Here is a 14809-nt window from a genome sequence, read left to right on the forward strand (position 1 = left end):
CGATTCCTGGGTTCAGTTTTGGGCCCCTCACCCCAAAAAGGCCATTGAATGACTCAAGCGTGGCCAGAGAAGGGCAACGGAGCTGGGGCAGGGTCTGGAGCACAGGTCTGCTGGGGAGCGGCTGGGGGAACTGGGGGGGTTCAGTCTGGAGAAGAGGAGGCTGAGGGGAGACCTCCTGGCCCTCTGCAACTCCCTGCCAGGAGGGGGCAGAGAGGGGGGATGAGTCTCTGGAGCCAAGGCCCCAGCGCCAGGCCCCGAGGGAATGGCCTCAAGCTGCCCAGGGCAGGGTCAGGCTGGCTCTGAGGAAGGATTTCTGTGCAGAAGGGGCTGTTGGGCGTTGGAATGGGCTGCCCAGGGCAGGGGGGAGTCCCTGGGATCCCTGGAGGGGTTGAAGAGTCGGGCTGAGCCAGCGCTGAGGGATCTGGGGGAGTTGGGAACGGTCAGGGGGAGGGTCATGGTTGGGCTGGAGGAGCTTCAGGGGCTTTTCCAGCCAAGATCATTCTGTCCTTCTGTAAAAATGAGCTGCTCCCCGCAGCTGGGCATTGCAGGACTCCAGCAGATCCCCAGGGTTTTTCGTTTTGCAGCTCTTGCAGCGTGCGTGGCAACACCAGTCCACGCCGCGCGTGGGAGGGTCACTTCATCATGTCCTCTGCCCCAGGGGAAGCAGGGGCTGCCCACCTTCACCGACGCCTGCCAGCGATTGCCAGGGTCACCCTTTTTTAGGCAAAAGTCCCCTTTTAACCAGTGTGTCAGCAGCTCTGCACCCCCTTGGGTTTTAGGCAAGACTTTATGCTTTAGACTGGAGTGGAACGACGACACCGTTTGGGCTTTAACCATAGAAAGGTATGCAATTATGTATATTTTTATAGATATTATATATTTTTTTCTATATTATATATAATATATATATTTATATATACCTATGCTCAGGCAGCGTGCTCTGGCCGCTCTCTGCATTCAGCTACTGCTTTCTCCATTTGCAAGCAGGAGGTAAATAATTTCAGCAGTCCCAACAGCTGAAGCTGACCCCCGGTCACTGAAGGACACCGAAGTGATGCTCCATCTTCCCGGAGCAGCCCGTGAGGGTTGGAAACTCGTGTTTTTCAGAGCTACCAGCTGGCCTCTGAGCTGCATGGCACCCCTTGGGGACAGTGGGGGAAAGCGGGCTAAGAATTCAATTAGAATAAAATAAACCACATCTGGGAAAATGACCTTAGTGCAGTTTTTTCAATCTGGTTTTGTATCTTTTTATCCTCCGTGTGGCAGTTCAGCCAAAGTGTACAGCGCTGTGTGCATCTCTGCACACGCAAAAGATGCTGTAAACCCCCGTCGAACGTTAGGGCTGTGACGGATCACTGAGAATTTCTTATTTATCCTATAATTCTTCCTTTCTGTTCTATTATACTAAGCCTGTTTATCTGCCTATTGAGTTTAGGCCGATAAACATCCTGCCATCTGTCATGAAACTTTTTAAACTGTTTGCTCCCTCAAGGAAACGCAGCCATTTTCCCTTCTGGTTTACAAAGGCTGTGGGGAGATATTACCCCATTTCCCCAAGAATTTATTTAAACCCCCGTGCGCCCTCACCTTAAACACGAAGCGCAAGGTGCTACTTGGCACTTAAATGTCGATTTGCATTTTGCTGCTGCCTCTGGCTGCGTTACAGCTAAATTACAGCCAGCGTCAGGCTGGGGGGGCCATGGGAGACCCCTCCCCACCACATCACGTCTGATGAACACCACTAAATGCCCATTTTCCTGGTGCAACCCACGGCTGGGACACCCTTACTATTTCTGACATGGACACTTCGATGGAGGAGCCCCACCTTTCCCAACTCACACCCATTTTTGGGACACACACGCCCTCTCCACATCCCATGGAGATGCCAGGGAGGTGCAGCCAGACTCCCCCTCCGGGAGACAGGCACACAGGGCTCCTGTGCCCACCCCCAGCCCTGCCCCATCACACCCCAACCCTCATCCCCGACGCCCTCGACCCGGCCGCAGGGACAGCACAGAGAGGAGACGCCGGCCGGGGGGTTATTGAACCAGGAAGCTTTATTTACACAGTAAAAGTAACAAGCAATTTCCTGAGACTGAGCTGCTCTAGTGCAATCAAGTCATGGAGGGGGTACGAGCGGGCAGGCTCCTTGCCCGCACCGGGGGGGCACCTCGGGCAGCCCCTCCCCGGGGACACGCACATCCCGCTGCGCTTGTGCAATTGCCAGCGAGACTTGGCTACTACAGGTCATAACTTCAGAAAGCTTTTTTTTTTTTTCCTTTTTTTTTTTTTTTTTGGCCATCCTCTTCTTTTGATTTCTTGAACATCAAACCCATGAACGCTGTAAAGCACTGCTACAATCCTATAACATCCTACATAAGTCTGTTAGCCTGTTCAGCCAGGAGCTTTTAAACAATGCACTTGAAACACAACTTTATTGGCCAAATAGGCTATGCTATAACGTGGAAAAATTACAATCTATTTTACAAATACTTCTTTTTGTTGTTTGTTTTTTCTTTTTTATGTAATCTTTCATAGAACAGGCTCAAAGAGCTGCATCTAAAACCACACAGCAAACTCCCCGTGCGTGTGCTAAGACTTTTCCTATTAAAATCCTTTTTTTTTTCAGGATGGAAGAACCCTTATTGCTGCTGACACAGCTTGTTGTCATCCTGAAACGGCTGCTGGCCAGACTAGGTCACGCCTTGGACAAGCCACCGAGTCTCTTCACAATAATGAGCCTGTTTCAGCTACCTAGCAAGGAATAACATCCCTTGTCTGCATATTACTTTAATATCACATTCTGGCAGCCGGCAGGAATTTGCCGGGGGGGTGGGGGGGTGGTTACCAAAGCGTCTGTGTAATAGGTGAAGTCCTTTACAAACCAAGAGCAGGACCCCCGGGGGTGCCCTGCTCTCCCACTGCGGTCGCTGCCGGCATCGGGTCTCCTGATGCCAGGGAGCAACGCCACTTCTGACTTTACAATCAACAGGATGTCCCCTGAATCTGAGGCACATACTATATTATATTTAATATTTTTTAATTACTTTATTTATATATATATTTATATATATATAAATCCACAAATGTTTTTTACCTCTACAGAGAGAAAAAAAAAAAATTTTTAAAAGTAAGGCTTTCTTAAACTGAGAATAAGTACATGAAATCATACAAACCCAACAACGAATTACCCAACAGAACACCACCGTGGCCTCAAAACCGTCGCTAACTGTAGTCTGTGCCTACGCTAACGTGCCCAGTATAAGGCCATGACTCATTGGAGAAGCGTCTTTAGTAAGGCAAACGGGTTGTGCTGTATGTAAACTGAATGCTACGGCTACGTTGAGTACAGCTGGGTAGTGGTCCTCTGGTCACCTTCCTACCAGGGGGGGTTAGCATGGCACCAGTAGCAGCCCTTGGAAAGAAAACAGAAGCCCTTAGGAATTACAGCCCTGGTGATGCACATGCGAGAGTCCGCCCGGAGCTCTGAGGCAGCAGCCGGGTGTGGATTTGGGTGAATTTGCCCTTTTTCGGTCAGTTGGGAACCGGCAGCTGAAGAGGTGCCCGTGGCCAGCGGGAGCTGTGTGCCCCGAGACTGGGGACGTGTCAGTGGTGGGCGGTATCGAGCATCAGGAAGACTCAAAAGCTGAGAACGGTGGCTGTGCCACGGCGGGGCACGGACCTGGGGAAACGCTGGCACGGCTGGACCCTCCCAAAACGTCTGAGACCGGCAGCGCCTTCCACTACCGGAGGGCTAAAAATGAAGCCAGGATGTATTTTCTTTGAAACGATGCATCTAAGCGACACTCTAAAAGAGCTGGAGGGTTCCCCGAAATGAAAAGACATCCCTGTTGTCCCCTCCCTAAATATTTGGGGCTGGCCCTGCCTGCCAGCACCTGGCCTGGAGGGAGCAGACGTGGCCACTGCCATGAGCAAAACCTCTGCGGTGCCCGGACAAGGATAAAGCTATATAACAGCTGATGGGTTCCACTGTGATGGGAGACGCCACACGCATCCCAAACCACCGCAGAAAAAAAGTGCACTAACACAACCAGAAACGATGAATAAAAGCTGCACCAGCGGCTCTCAGCCCTTTCTGAGTTACAGACTCCTAAAGCTTTGCCAAGGGGGTGCCAAACCCCATTAAAAATATCAAGTCTTCAATTGCTGTTGGTATCACTGACTTTTTTTTCCTTTCTCGCTTTTGCAGAGCTCAGGAAGGAAACCCTGAGCTTGAGGGAACCTGCTGGAAGCCACTCGTACAGCTTTCCTGGAGGTTTAAACAAACAAAACCAAAAAAAAGAGGGAGGGGGAAAAAAAAAAAAAAAAAAGTGTCCTTCTAAACCTGTTAGCAAGTGGACAGCTTATTTTTACCGAAGAGAATTCATATTGTACAAACATAATGGTCACCACTTTATCTGTGCTTAAAAAAGGCACAGGAAGAGGAAAAGCTTTCAGTGCTGCTACCTGGATTTTCAGCCTTTTGCCAGCTGAGTTTGTCAAGTAACCCCGTGGCGTGCCTTGGGCGCACAGCCCCTTCACAGTAAGACAGAGCCAAAAAAAAGAGGGTGGCAGCCGTGCCTCGGGTAGCAAAGAGGGCACAGCTGCTGGTAAATGGGTAAACAGCCCAGCCCTGCTCAAAAGTGGGTGTTGGGAACCCTAGCGAGGGTGGCACCAAGCCTGATCGGGGATTTTTCCTGATGGGTTTGAGAGAAGGGGACTGGGAAGAAAGAAAATAGGGAAGAAAGGCTTGTGAGCATCCTCGGGCAGTGCCAGCCACGTGCTGCTGCGGATGCTGCCCTGCACTGGAGCTGTGCGGGGCCAGGGGTCCCTTTAATTCCTCATCAGGAAAAGGAAAATTTAAAAAAAAAAAAAAAAAAAAAAAAGTAAAAATCCAGCTCTTACCATTATTAAATTTAAGCAAAACACTTCACTTGAGATTTCCTTCTCACGGCACCGCCAGGGACGTGGGGAGCGAGGTGGGTGCTGGGGCCGCACGGGATGCGGCCGGAGAGGAGCCGCAGCCGCCCCTGCAGCCACCAGCCCGTGCTCGGTTTGCCAATGTCAATATTCTGGTTTTTCCTCCCCCTTTTTCCCGTCCTTTTCTCCTTGTGCATCCCTTTCTGAACAAGCGCGGGTGGGACCTGGGGGAGCGTGGCCAGCCCCATCAGCTCCAACCTTAAATTGGCAAAAGCCATTTACTCGCTCAAGGCGAGGTTTTGGCGATCCCTGTGCCTGGTGTCCCCACTCGGGCAGGCAGTTTCCTCCGACTAGCTGATCTCTGGCTACAGTAGTTACAAAGAATTTCAAGATTTACACACGCACGCACACAAATTGCTCTAAATACCTGATGAAATTTTGGCAAAGCTGCTTCATCCCCTCCAGCTGGCAGGAGGAGAGCAGTGGCAGGACCTCGCAAACCCGGCGCTGGCAGCGGGGAGCCCTCCACGGCTCTGCTGGCAGCCCCCCCGACCCCGGGGCGAGAGGACCCGCTCCCTCCTCAGTTGTTTTCTATCTGCTCGATATCGATCTCGCCGTCCAGCTGAAAGAGGCCCTCTGCGCCCGTCCCGCCGCTCCGCCACGCCGCCCCGTCCTCCTCCTTCCCGCCACCTTCCTCCTCCTCCTCGCAGGAGAGGTCGTCTCTGCTGGCCCGGCGCTCGTCGGCCTGCGAGCGCGGCGGCTCTGGTACCGGGGTGCAGGCGGGGGTCCTGCCCGGCATCACCTCCGGGGAGTGGGGGGCCGCGGTCCATGGCTGGGGGCCGGGGAGCCGCTGGGAGCCGTCCTCGGCCGCGGCACTAAGGCAGGTAAGGCTGTTGAAAGTCTGGCGGTTCTGCAAAGACAAGGGGAAGGAGGCAGCTGAGATGGCGACCGGAGGGAATCCTGAAGCTGTGCTGGCCTAGAAGTGACACAGGATGAGCCCAGAGTTCCCCTGACCCCCAAACCTGTGAGCCCCCGCCCCCAATCCCAGCAGAAAGCAAAGCAGATCAGCAGAAACCCTCAGCTCGCAGCCGCCTGGTCCCCAGGAGCGGGGCAGCCCCTGCAAACCCCCACCTCCCACCTCCCCATCCGTGGCTGGTCCTACACCCCTCCTGTGCCCCTGCCACGGGCCGTGGCATCAAAAACATCCCTGCCCTGGTCTGGATCGGTCCCATCACCACCTCCACTCCCACACATCTCCCCATCGTGTGTGTAAGGCAGGACAGAGCTGTTCGCCAAAAATAAATGAGTATTTCCAACGATTCCATTCATTAAACCAGATAAGAGAAACTTCAGCCTCTTCTTTTAAGTAGCTGGAGCTCGTTTACTGCTAAACCCTCCACTGTGATGGCTCATGGCTGTCCTTCCTTATTAAAGACGGTGCGAGGTCAGTTCTTGTCTCCCTAATGAAGAGGTTCCATGGCTGGCTGCCTCGGCCAGAAACAATTTTATTTATGTACCGTCAGGTCTTCAAAACAGTTTCAAACAACGGCCAGGAGCTCACAGGAATTCAAAACCCTTCGCAGCAGAGCACACGGGAACCTCTCGGAGATGCTGCCTGACCACAGCGTGCTTACCTGATAGGGCACGCCTTTTACCCAGGTTGTTTTTCCAAGGAGCAAACTAAATCTTAATTAGTGAATGCCGATGGAAGTAACGTGGCCGCCCCACTGGCTGTGGGGCAGAGCTGGTGCTCTGAGCAGGAGAAGCCCGTGGAGCATCTCAGCAGCTTGTACAAGTGTCTCACGTGAGCCAACGTGCAAAGCGAGCGTGCGACGGTGTGCTCACTTCACAGACACCCGTCCCGGCCACATCCCCTGCCGTGGGACTCAATGTGAAGCTAATAAATACCACGGGGTATTTATATATTTATCTATATTTATATAAAGCCCCTCGTTAGAAGATGCTCACTTGATCTATGGCCCCCGAATCCTCAGAAACCACACCGACAAATGACGAGCACACGAGCAGCAGCGCTCCCCTCCTCCTCAGGTTTGCCTTTCCTGATGTGGGGTTTAGGTGCAGTGCGAAACCTGAAGCGTATTTGCAATGAAGCAGGGCTCCGGGTTAGGAGATCCCTTGCTTTTTAAAGATCCCTATCCCAGGGGAGGCTTTTTTAACTGTCAACTGAAACCTCTGGGATAAGAAGACCACAGCATGGGTACATGGCTTATATTCTGGCTGTAGGAGATGGGCACATGAAGAAAAACCACTCTAAAGGAGAAAAGCTACACTCAGCGATAAGTTCTAGGTAACTCATGTCTCGGTGGAAATACGGATCAGGTGGGATTCCTCAGAGGCTTCACCAGCGCCTGGCATCAGTCAGTATTTTCTTGAACAAGCAATCTGGTGGGGATAAATCTACAAAGGCAGCCACCAGCAGCTCTGTGAGAGTCCGGAGCAGCAAGAAGATGGTAAGTCCAGATGAGGTGACCTCCAAGGAACAGTTTAGGTTTAGGCTCAAGAGGGGCTGTGCAGCAGAGTGTACCGTGTTTCCAACAATAAAGATTCTGGAGCACTGCTAAAGACTTCTGAAAGCTGTAAAACCTCATCCCCAGACGCCATTCATACAAGTTAGACAAATGCCGTTAAACTAGCATGGATGTTGGGTTGCCTGGGGCTAGCAGCAGGGTGTAGGAGAGATCTTTGGGTCTCTCCCGCTCGTTTACCCAGGGGAAGGCAAACCTGGTGCTGTTTCCATCACACCCTCTCTCCAAGAGCCTGGGTCAGACCAAAGCCAGAGTAGCTGGGAGAGCGTCAGCACCCAACAGAGCTCGCAGTCAGGACCAAACATGCAGCCCGAAGCCGCAGCCTTGCTCCAAACATCCCCGCTGACGCGCCCAGCGAATTTATGCCATTTGCTTGAGGTTTTTCATCTTTCAAATCCAGGTAAGCTGGGAGTAACTCCACCGAAATAACTTAGCACGGGCTGTAAATGAAGCAAGACTACCCCTTTACATACCCCCTGAAGGATACAGGTCAAAGCCCCACCTACTGCACACTCCAATCATTTCTTAAGAAATCAAAGGTACCTGTGCTGAGTTTGTACCCCCTGACCACACGCTGCTGAGAGGCTTTGGGCCCTGCACTAAACAACACACCACGGTAAAATGAGTTGTTGCAGCAGATGATGCAGTGGCCTCTGTATCTGCAAGGAGAAGCTCCTGCTGCCCAAGGGTGAGTTGACCACTGCTCAAGCTGGTAGGGGCCACATTCCACACGGCCTTCTGTCTCTAAAACCTTCCAAAAACCCACAAGCCCCAAGCCCATGTGAAAAACCAGGCATTTGTCTTTTAAAAATGCAGCTTCACGCATTCCCCACGTCATCCTTCTCATATTTTTGAAATACGAGTCGTGCTTCTCCATGCAGTCTGTCTTCTAGGTGCTGAATGTGCAACAGCTTCAAGCAGAGATCTGCATATTGTGGTTAATGGACAACTTCTAATTACCACCACACTTGGAGAAGGCCTGAGGACATAGGAGAAATATTTTCTAAGTGCTTAAAAACATTTGCAAGCGTATTTCCAACAGTGATTTAGGCACTTGAAAGCCTACGTCTCCTGAAAGTCAACAGCCCTCTCAGAAGTGCAAATCCCTTCTACAAACAAAACTCTGGCACTTCTGAGAATGTTAATTTTCCTCCTTCTAATCGAGCTCATCTCCTGGCTCTAGTGCTTCCCTGGGCTCGGTACCCAGGCACGGACGTGCCGGGCTGCTGCGGGTGGGCTGGAGCATCCTGTGAGGATGGAAGATGCTCTACAGTCTTCAGAGAAGGAGATGGGTGATGCCTGTAATGCTGAATGAAGGAGGAGGAAACCTGAAGAGCAACTAAACAGGTCCACAACACACTCTTGCCATCCAAATGAAAAGTGTTGCCAAGCTTGGACACGTCTCAGAGAACAGCCATGAAGGTACTTGACTTTCAGGGAAATTTTGCATTTTATTGGCAAGATAATCAAGCCAACAGCCTCATTTTCCCTGCTCAAATCCACACAGGCTGCAACCCAACATTTTCCATGTACAGCCCTGAGTCCTTCCAGGTAATATTTTTACCTTCCCTGCAAGAGGATGGAAAAACCCTTCCGATGGTCCCGCAGCTCCCAGCGCTGCAGCAGGTGCTCGCGGAGGAAGGCCACGGGCGGGTGCTGGGTGGAGACATTGCCTCTGATGGGGGTTTGCCGGCGCTCAGCTTGGAAAGCAAGTTTCCACAGGCACCAGCTGCTGCGAAATTCCACGCCTCACCTTCCTGGAGGGATGGGGGGGGGGACACCACAGCTGGGGTCTGTGTTACAAAGGTGTGGGGATGAACATTTTGGGGAAGTGTCCCCCAAGATGGTGATAACTGAGGCAGCATCGCCTGTGCTGGCCACAGAGCAGCGGTGGATCAGCCACCACCATCAATGCAGCGTCTGTTCTCAACCCATCGGGAGTCTTTTACTCATTTTTTATTTATTGGGTGAATTTAGCGTGTGCTGAAGTGCTGAGCTGGCAAAACCGGGCAGTCAAGTCCCCTATTGATATCGGCCAAAAAGCAGTATTGGTGGCACAATGCGGTGCTTGTTCCCCATGGCCAGGCAGCCCTGGGCCCCCTCCGAGCCCCTCCACAACCTTGTCCTTCAGCACCAGACCAAAATGGGTATCAGGCATCTCAAATGCTGTTGGTCTCAAGGAGACCGTGGGAATCCAGACACCCTCCCAGATCTGACGCAGGTGGCTTTTGGCAGATGCTTCTGGCCATCCTGACTTCACCTGGCGAGCATCTATAATGTACCTTCCACCCAAAACACCTTTACTCACAACCACAATAACCCGTTTCTCACCATCTGAGGTGCTGATTTTCATTCCATCAACTCTCCCTGAAGCTGCAGCAATCCAGTGTGCTGGGCAATCCCTCAGAGGGAGGAAGAAAATGAGACATTGCTACAGCAAGCACCCAAAAAATAATCTAAAAATAGAAATAAGAAACCCTTGGCCTCTTGGAATGAGCTGCAGGGCTGCCAGCCAACCTCCAGAGCAAAGCCCTTCTTGTGTGGTGGTGACCAAGCTCAAGGCTACATCTCCTTCTCGCTGGGCTCTCGTGATGCTCCACACCATGTGGGGACCAAGGCTAAAATCTGGAAAGGTTGTGGGAGCTGACTCAACGCCCACATCCATCCTTGTCCACAGACTTTTCCTCCCCTTGAGCATGTGTCCCCGCAGGGGCTGGGGGTTGGAGGCAAGCAAGCTGGAGAAATCCCTCAGCAGCATTTCTCTGTCTAACTCTTCCCCTCGTAAAACACCCAGCTGTGAGCTTTTCCCTGCAACACGTCCCTGCAAACACGGTGGATCTGCTAGAATAAATATTAGCAGGACTGTGATCCCTGCGGTGATCACGGCTTTTGCACAAACACATTTGGGTTTTTTTTTTTTTTCCACCCTGCCAGGTGATTGCCGCAGTTTTCCTGGGGAAGGTGTAACGCTACAAGCTGTCAGCACTGCCGGCCCTACCTACCAAGCTGTCATCACCTCTCGTTAACACACTGGGCTACAGTTGCTTCATAAAGCTGAAAATAACCCGGTTGCCAGAAGGAAAAGACAGAAGCGGGCGGCGAGCAGTGCTGCTCTGTGTGGGCACGACGCACCTCTGCCAGCCCTCCCCATCCAGCAAAGCCACATTTGCTGGGGACTTCTCCGCCCGGCTCAGGTTTAAATCACTCTCTGAGGCAAATGTGGGCTGTAAAATACCTTCAAACTGGATCATTATCTGCTGATTTGGTCGTTTGCACCATGGTAAAGTTCAACCTGGCCTTTGTGTCATGCAAAGTGCTCATCCACAGAATCCCAGAATCATCTCAGTTGGAAAAGCCCTTGCAGCTCCTCCAGCCCAACCATGACCCTCCCCCTGACCGTTCCCAACTCCCCCAGATCCCTCAGCGCTGGCTCAGCCCAACTCTTCAACCCCTCCAGGGATCCCGGGGACTCCCCTACCGCTACCAAGGAGGACGTCCAGGTGCTTGAGGCTGGAAAATGGGTTTCCTTTGGGTTTAAAGTTCTGCAGAACTTCACTCTAGTGTGCTACTGGGGCCAGGCACGTACACCCATCACTCCGGTTCAATACTCTCCACTGCTTTTAAGGCACCCACAGTCTTCTCCAACTCCATCCCCAGGCTGGAGTCCCCGAGACTGGTTTCACAGAATCCCAGAATCATCTTGGCTAGACAAGACCTTGAAGCTCCTCCAGTCCAACCATGAACCTCACACTGACAGTTCCCAACTCCCCCAGATCCCTCAGCGCTATATTGACCCTACTCTTAAACACCTCCAGGGATGGGGACGTTTCCCTGTGAGCAGGGAAGGGGAGGAAGGGAGACGGGGAGAGAGCTGCACCAGGCTCGGTCCTGAGGCTGGAATAACCAGCCTCTCCTTTATAACCACGAGGAGCATCTCAGGAGCTTTGCCAGCGGGCCTGGGGCCGTGCACGTTACCGGCTCGGCGAACACCTCAGACAGGTCTCACCAGCACCTCGCTCGCTGCTGTTTGGCTTCCCCAAAAAGCAGGAGACGTGGTTGTCTCGCCCCGAGCAGCGTTGGGCACCGCTGCCGCATGCGGCTCAGCAGCACCCGCGTCCAAGATCAACATCACCACCAGCGGGGGAGGCCGCGGGTCTTACACCGGCCCTGTCCTCCCGCAGAAAGAGCCTCTGAGCGATGGATGAAGTGTTGGGAAAGAAATGACTGAAATACCTGAGGAAGGAAAACACAGGAGGCGGTTATGGAGTGTATGAAACGCAAACGGAGCTCGTGGGCCTGGTGCGGAGTCAGAGCTGGGTTAGACGCAGTGCTGCCATGTCAGGGAGCTCAAACTCATCTGCTTTTTTTTTTTTTTTTTTTAGATTTTATCTATGGAGGCATTGAGTAATCTGCAGGCACCCCTGCAGCCTCTGTCAGGCTGACGTGCCTGCAGCAGCATCCCCTGTACAGGGGGGATGGCTCCCCAAGCTGCTCCCAGCCGGTACCATGACGCCGCCCTTGTTTTCAGGGTCTGCCTTCCCGGCTCCTCCCTTCCCATCCACTAACAAAAAATAGTATTTACAAAGCCCCAATCCTAATTTTGCAAAAACAGGCACCAGTGCTTAGACGGTGCATTGAAAGTCTACAGCTTTAGCAGATAATTTTGCTTTTATTCTGTTTGGTGTGAATAACAGCTTTCATGAGGAGGCTCGAAATATCTATTATCCTACCAAGTTGCTTCACACCACACTATTAAACAAACAAACCAAAAAAAAAGCAAGAAGGAGGCTTCAAGTCATTTAGTACTAATGCTGCCCTTGGAGCCTGTAGCTAACTTGGTTTTACAGGCAGTTTTGCTCTTGTCTTTGAAGCTCTGTAGCTGCCCCAATGACAGTGAGGATGTTTATGAGTTTCTACAAATGCAAAAGAACAAGCTGTCATATGCCCCACCGATGGGAATCCCTCTGGTGCTACAGAGCCCCAGGGAGATGCTGGAGAGACAACCCTCAGAAATCACGGAGAAATCCAGCAGCCACGGCTACGCACGGAATCAGGGAGCAGCGACGCTCTCGGGGGCTCGACCGTCCCACCTGTGCACAGCATCCTCCAGCATCTGCACGTGGGGACTCGGTCCCAGCTCAGCCTTCCAGCCCATTCCCCTTCCCAGTGATAAATGGAATAAATCCTCATTTCCTGCCAAGAGTACATATTTTTCCTAACAGACACTGAACCCTTTGCTACGAGCTGGAGAAATCCGTTTGCTCGCACAGGTCGTTAGGCAACCTCACAAGTGATTACTGTCTACTTACTTATTTATTTCCAGGTTGCCGATCCCTCCTGTGCCCAGCCTTTCGCAGCCTTCCTGCCTCTGCATCCCAAGAGGCTGTGGCAGAGCATCCCTGGAGCACCGCAGGGTGCTCCCGCCGACACGCTCGGCGCTGCTGAGAGCCTGGCAGACAACGGCATCGGGGCCGGGCTGCTCTCTCAATGATGCTACTGCAACGCTGCGGATTTAAGTGGAGTGGTTCTGGCACGAGCAATGGTGAGCCTGAAGCTGGCTTGTCCCCAGAGCTGGCAAAACTTCAGGGTTTGGAAGGGCTGATCTCTGAGGAAATTCAGAGATGCTGGTATTTTGACCTGTCCCAGGTTAGGATGAAACATCACTAATACGGAAAATTTAAAATTTTTTAAACCACTTTTTCTGGAATCTCAGCCCTATTCCATTTTCATATTATCTGCACAATTTTCAGTACAGAAATAATATTTCTGTTCTACTACTGTGGTCTCACTTCATGCTCTAAATTATAAAGCAAGACCTTATAGAAATTAAAACCAAGCTTCAGAAAAAAATCTCTCAGTATCTTTAATACAATGCTTTCCATGAAACTCTCTCATCTCCCTGAATCAGCCCATCCCAGTGGAAACCTGCTCCAGCTGAACCCTTCCACCTGATTTCTCCGGGTATAATTCACGTAGCAGCACCAGTAGGTGCCCGGCTCTACACCCCACACCAATTTTGTCACCCGCATGGGGACAGCATCACCTCACTGACACCAACCACCTCCCTGGCAGTGACATAAAGCCTTTATCTGCCCCAGCCCTTGGATTAAAATATGCTTGAAAGTGTTTGAGACAAATAGGTGACGCCCCATCGGGATAATGTAAATGCAGCAGGACACTGCGTCCTCCGCAGCGGGGAGGTGCGAGCAGGACTGACCACGGTGATGAGGAACTGGGATGGCTGCCGGTGGGCAGCATCTCATCGTTTCAACACTGTCATTAAAGAAACCACCAGCAAATAAAGGGATAAAATCATATCGGGGGTGACCATAAATCCAGAATTCGTGGTATCGCAGCGCCCAGGTGTGTAAACCTGGGACGTCAAACGTGAGGCAGGAGGTGCAGAGATGCACCTAATCCCAAACAGTTTCCACTGCCAGCATCTCGCCTCCCACAACACACACGGAGCAGGCTTAGTGCACAGTTACTAATTTAAGGTGATCGTGGTAGCCTGCTTTTCCCCAGGCATCAAATTAATGTAGGGTTGGATTAAGAATGCAAAAGGAGTAAGTGATCTGGTGATCTGGATTCCTGTACCTGTTACTGCTCCTGGGGCACCTGCACCCACCGTCACACTCAGCACCGTGGCCTCCTACAAATTAAATGCAGACTTGTAGTGCACATCACTTTTCTGACACAGTCTCCACTTCAGGCTAACCCTCAGCATCTTTCTCTTGAAAGGAAAACTGAACCGCCCTCCTAGTTTATTTATACCTGAAATGTTTGGGGACAGTTTTGCAAGGCAAGAGACGCCCAAGTAACTTCTGACCGTCACTACTAAGATTTTGCGTTGAAAAAACATTTTCTACAAAACGACCTGGCTGCCTGGGAGGTCACGGCCACGGTTCAAAGGAGCTGTTCCCACCCCTATGCTGGGCTTGTCTGGAGGTCCAAAATCTGCACCCTGCTCCATCCTTCGAATGCCTCTGGCAGAAGATGTGATCGATGAAGCACCTTCAAGGGGAGGAAAACCCAACCGCCATCTGCAAACCCTGCTGCCACTGCATCCACCTGAACCATGGCAGGGAGCAGCAAGCCTGGAAATCTCCTGGAATGCTGGGGTTTGAGTGAGTGTTTTTTTTAAAAAAAAACAGCATTTTGATCATGTCAGTTCATTCAAGAATGAATCTCTGTGCTTTATTTAAGCTGTTATTTGGGTCCATGGAGCATATGAGCCTGGGGACCGGAGGGTTAAACAGCACGCGGTGAATCAGATGTGCATCTTCAGGATACAACTGGATTTTGTCTGCGTTTGGGACAGACACTGCCAGGCTTTGTTTGTG

The 14809-nt window shown here is 51.7% G+C and overlaps 1 protein-coding gene across 2 annotated transcripts in view; it reads right to left on the bottom strand.

Annotated features, from left to right (window-relative positions):
* Positions 1-1017: 1017 nt before the first annotated feature.
* The window catches only part of FAM53B (family with sequence similarity 53 member B), a 55306-nt gene continuing 41514 nt past the window's right edge, over positions 1018-14809 (bottom strand). For both annotated transcript variants that reach the window (XM_074907931.1, XM_074907932.1), the window contains exon 5: positions 1018-5830. In XM_074907931.1, coding sequence (XP_074764032.1) covers positions 5501-5830 — 330 coding nt within the window. In that variant the 3' untranslated portion in view covers positions 1018-5500. The remainder of the gene's footprint in view (positions 5831-14809) is intronic.

Source organism: Athene noctua, chromosome 5 (genome assembly GCF_965140245.1).
Source record: "Athene noctua chromosome 5, bAthNoc1.hap1.1, whole genome shotgun sequence".
In the NCBI taxonomy this organism is placed as follows: Eukaryota; Metazoa; Chordata; class Aves; order Strigiformes; family Strigidae; genus Athene; species Athene noctua.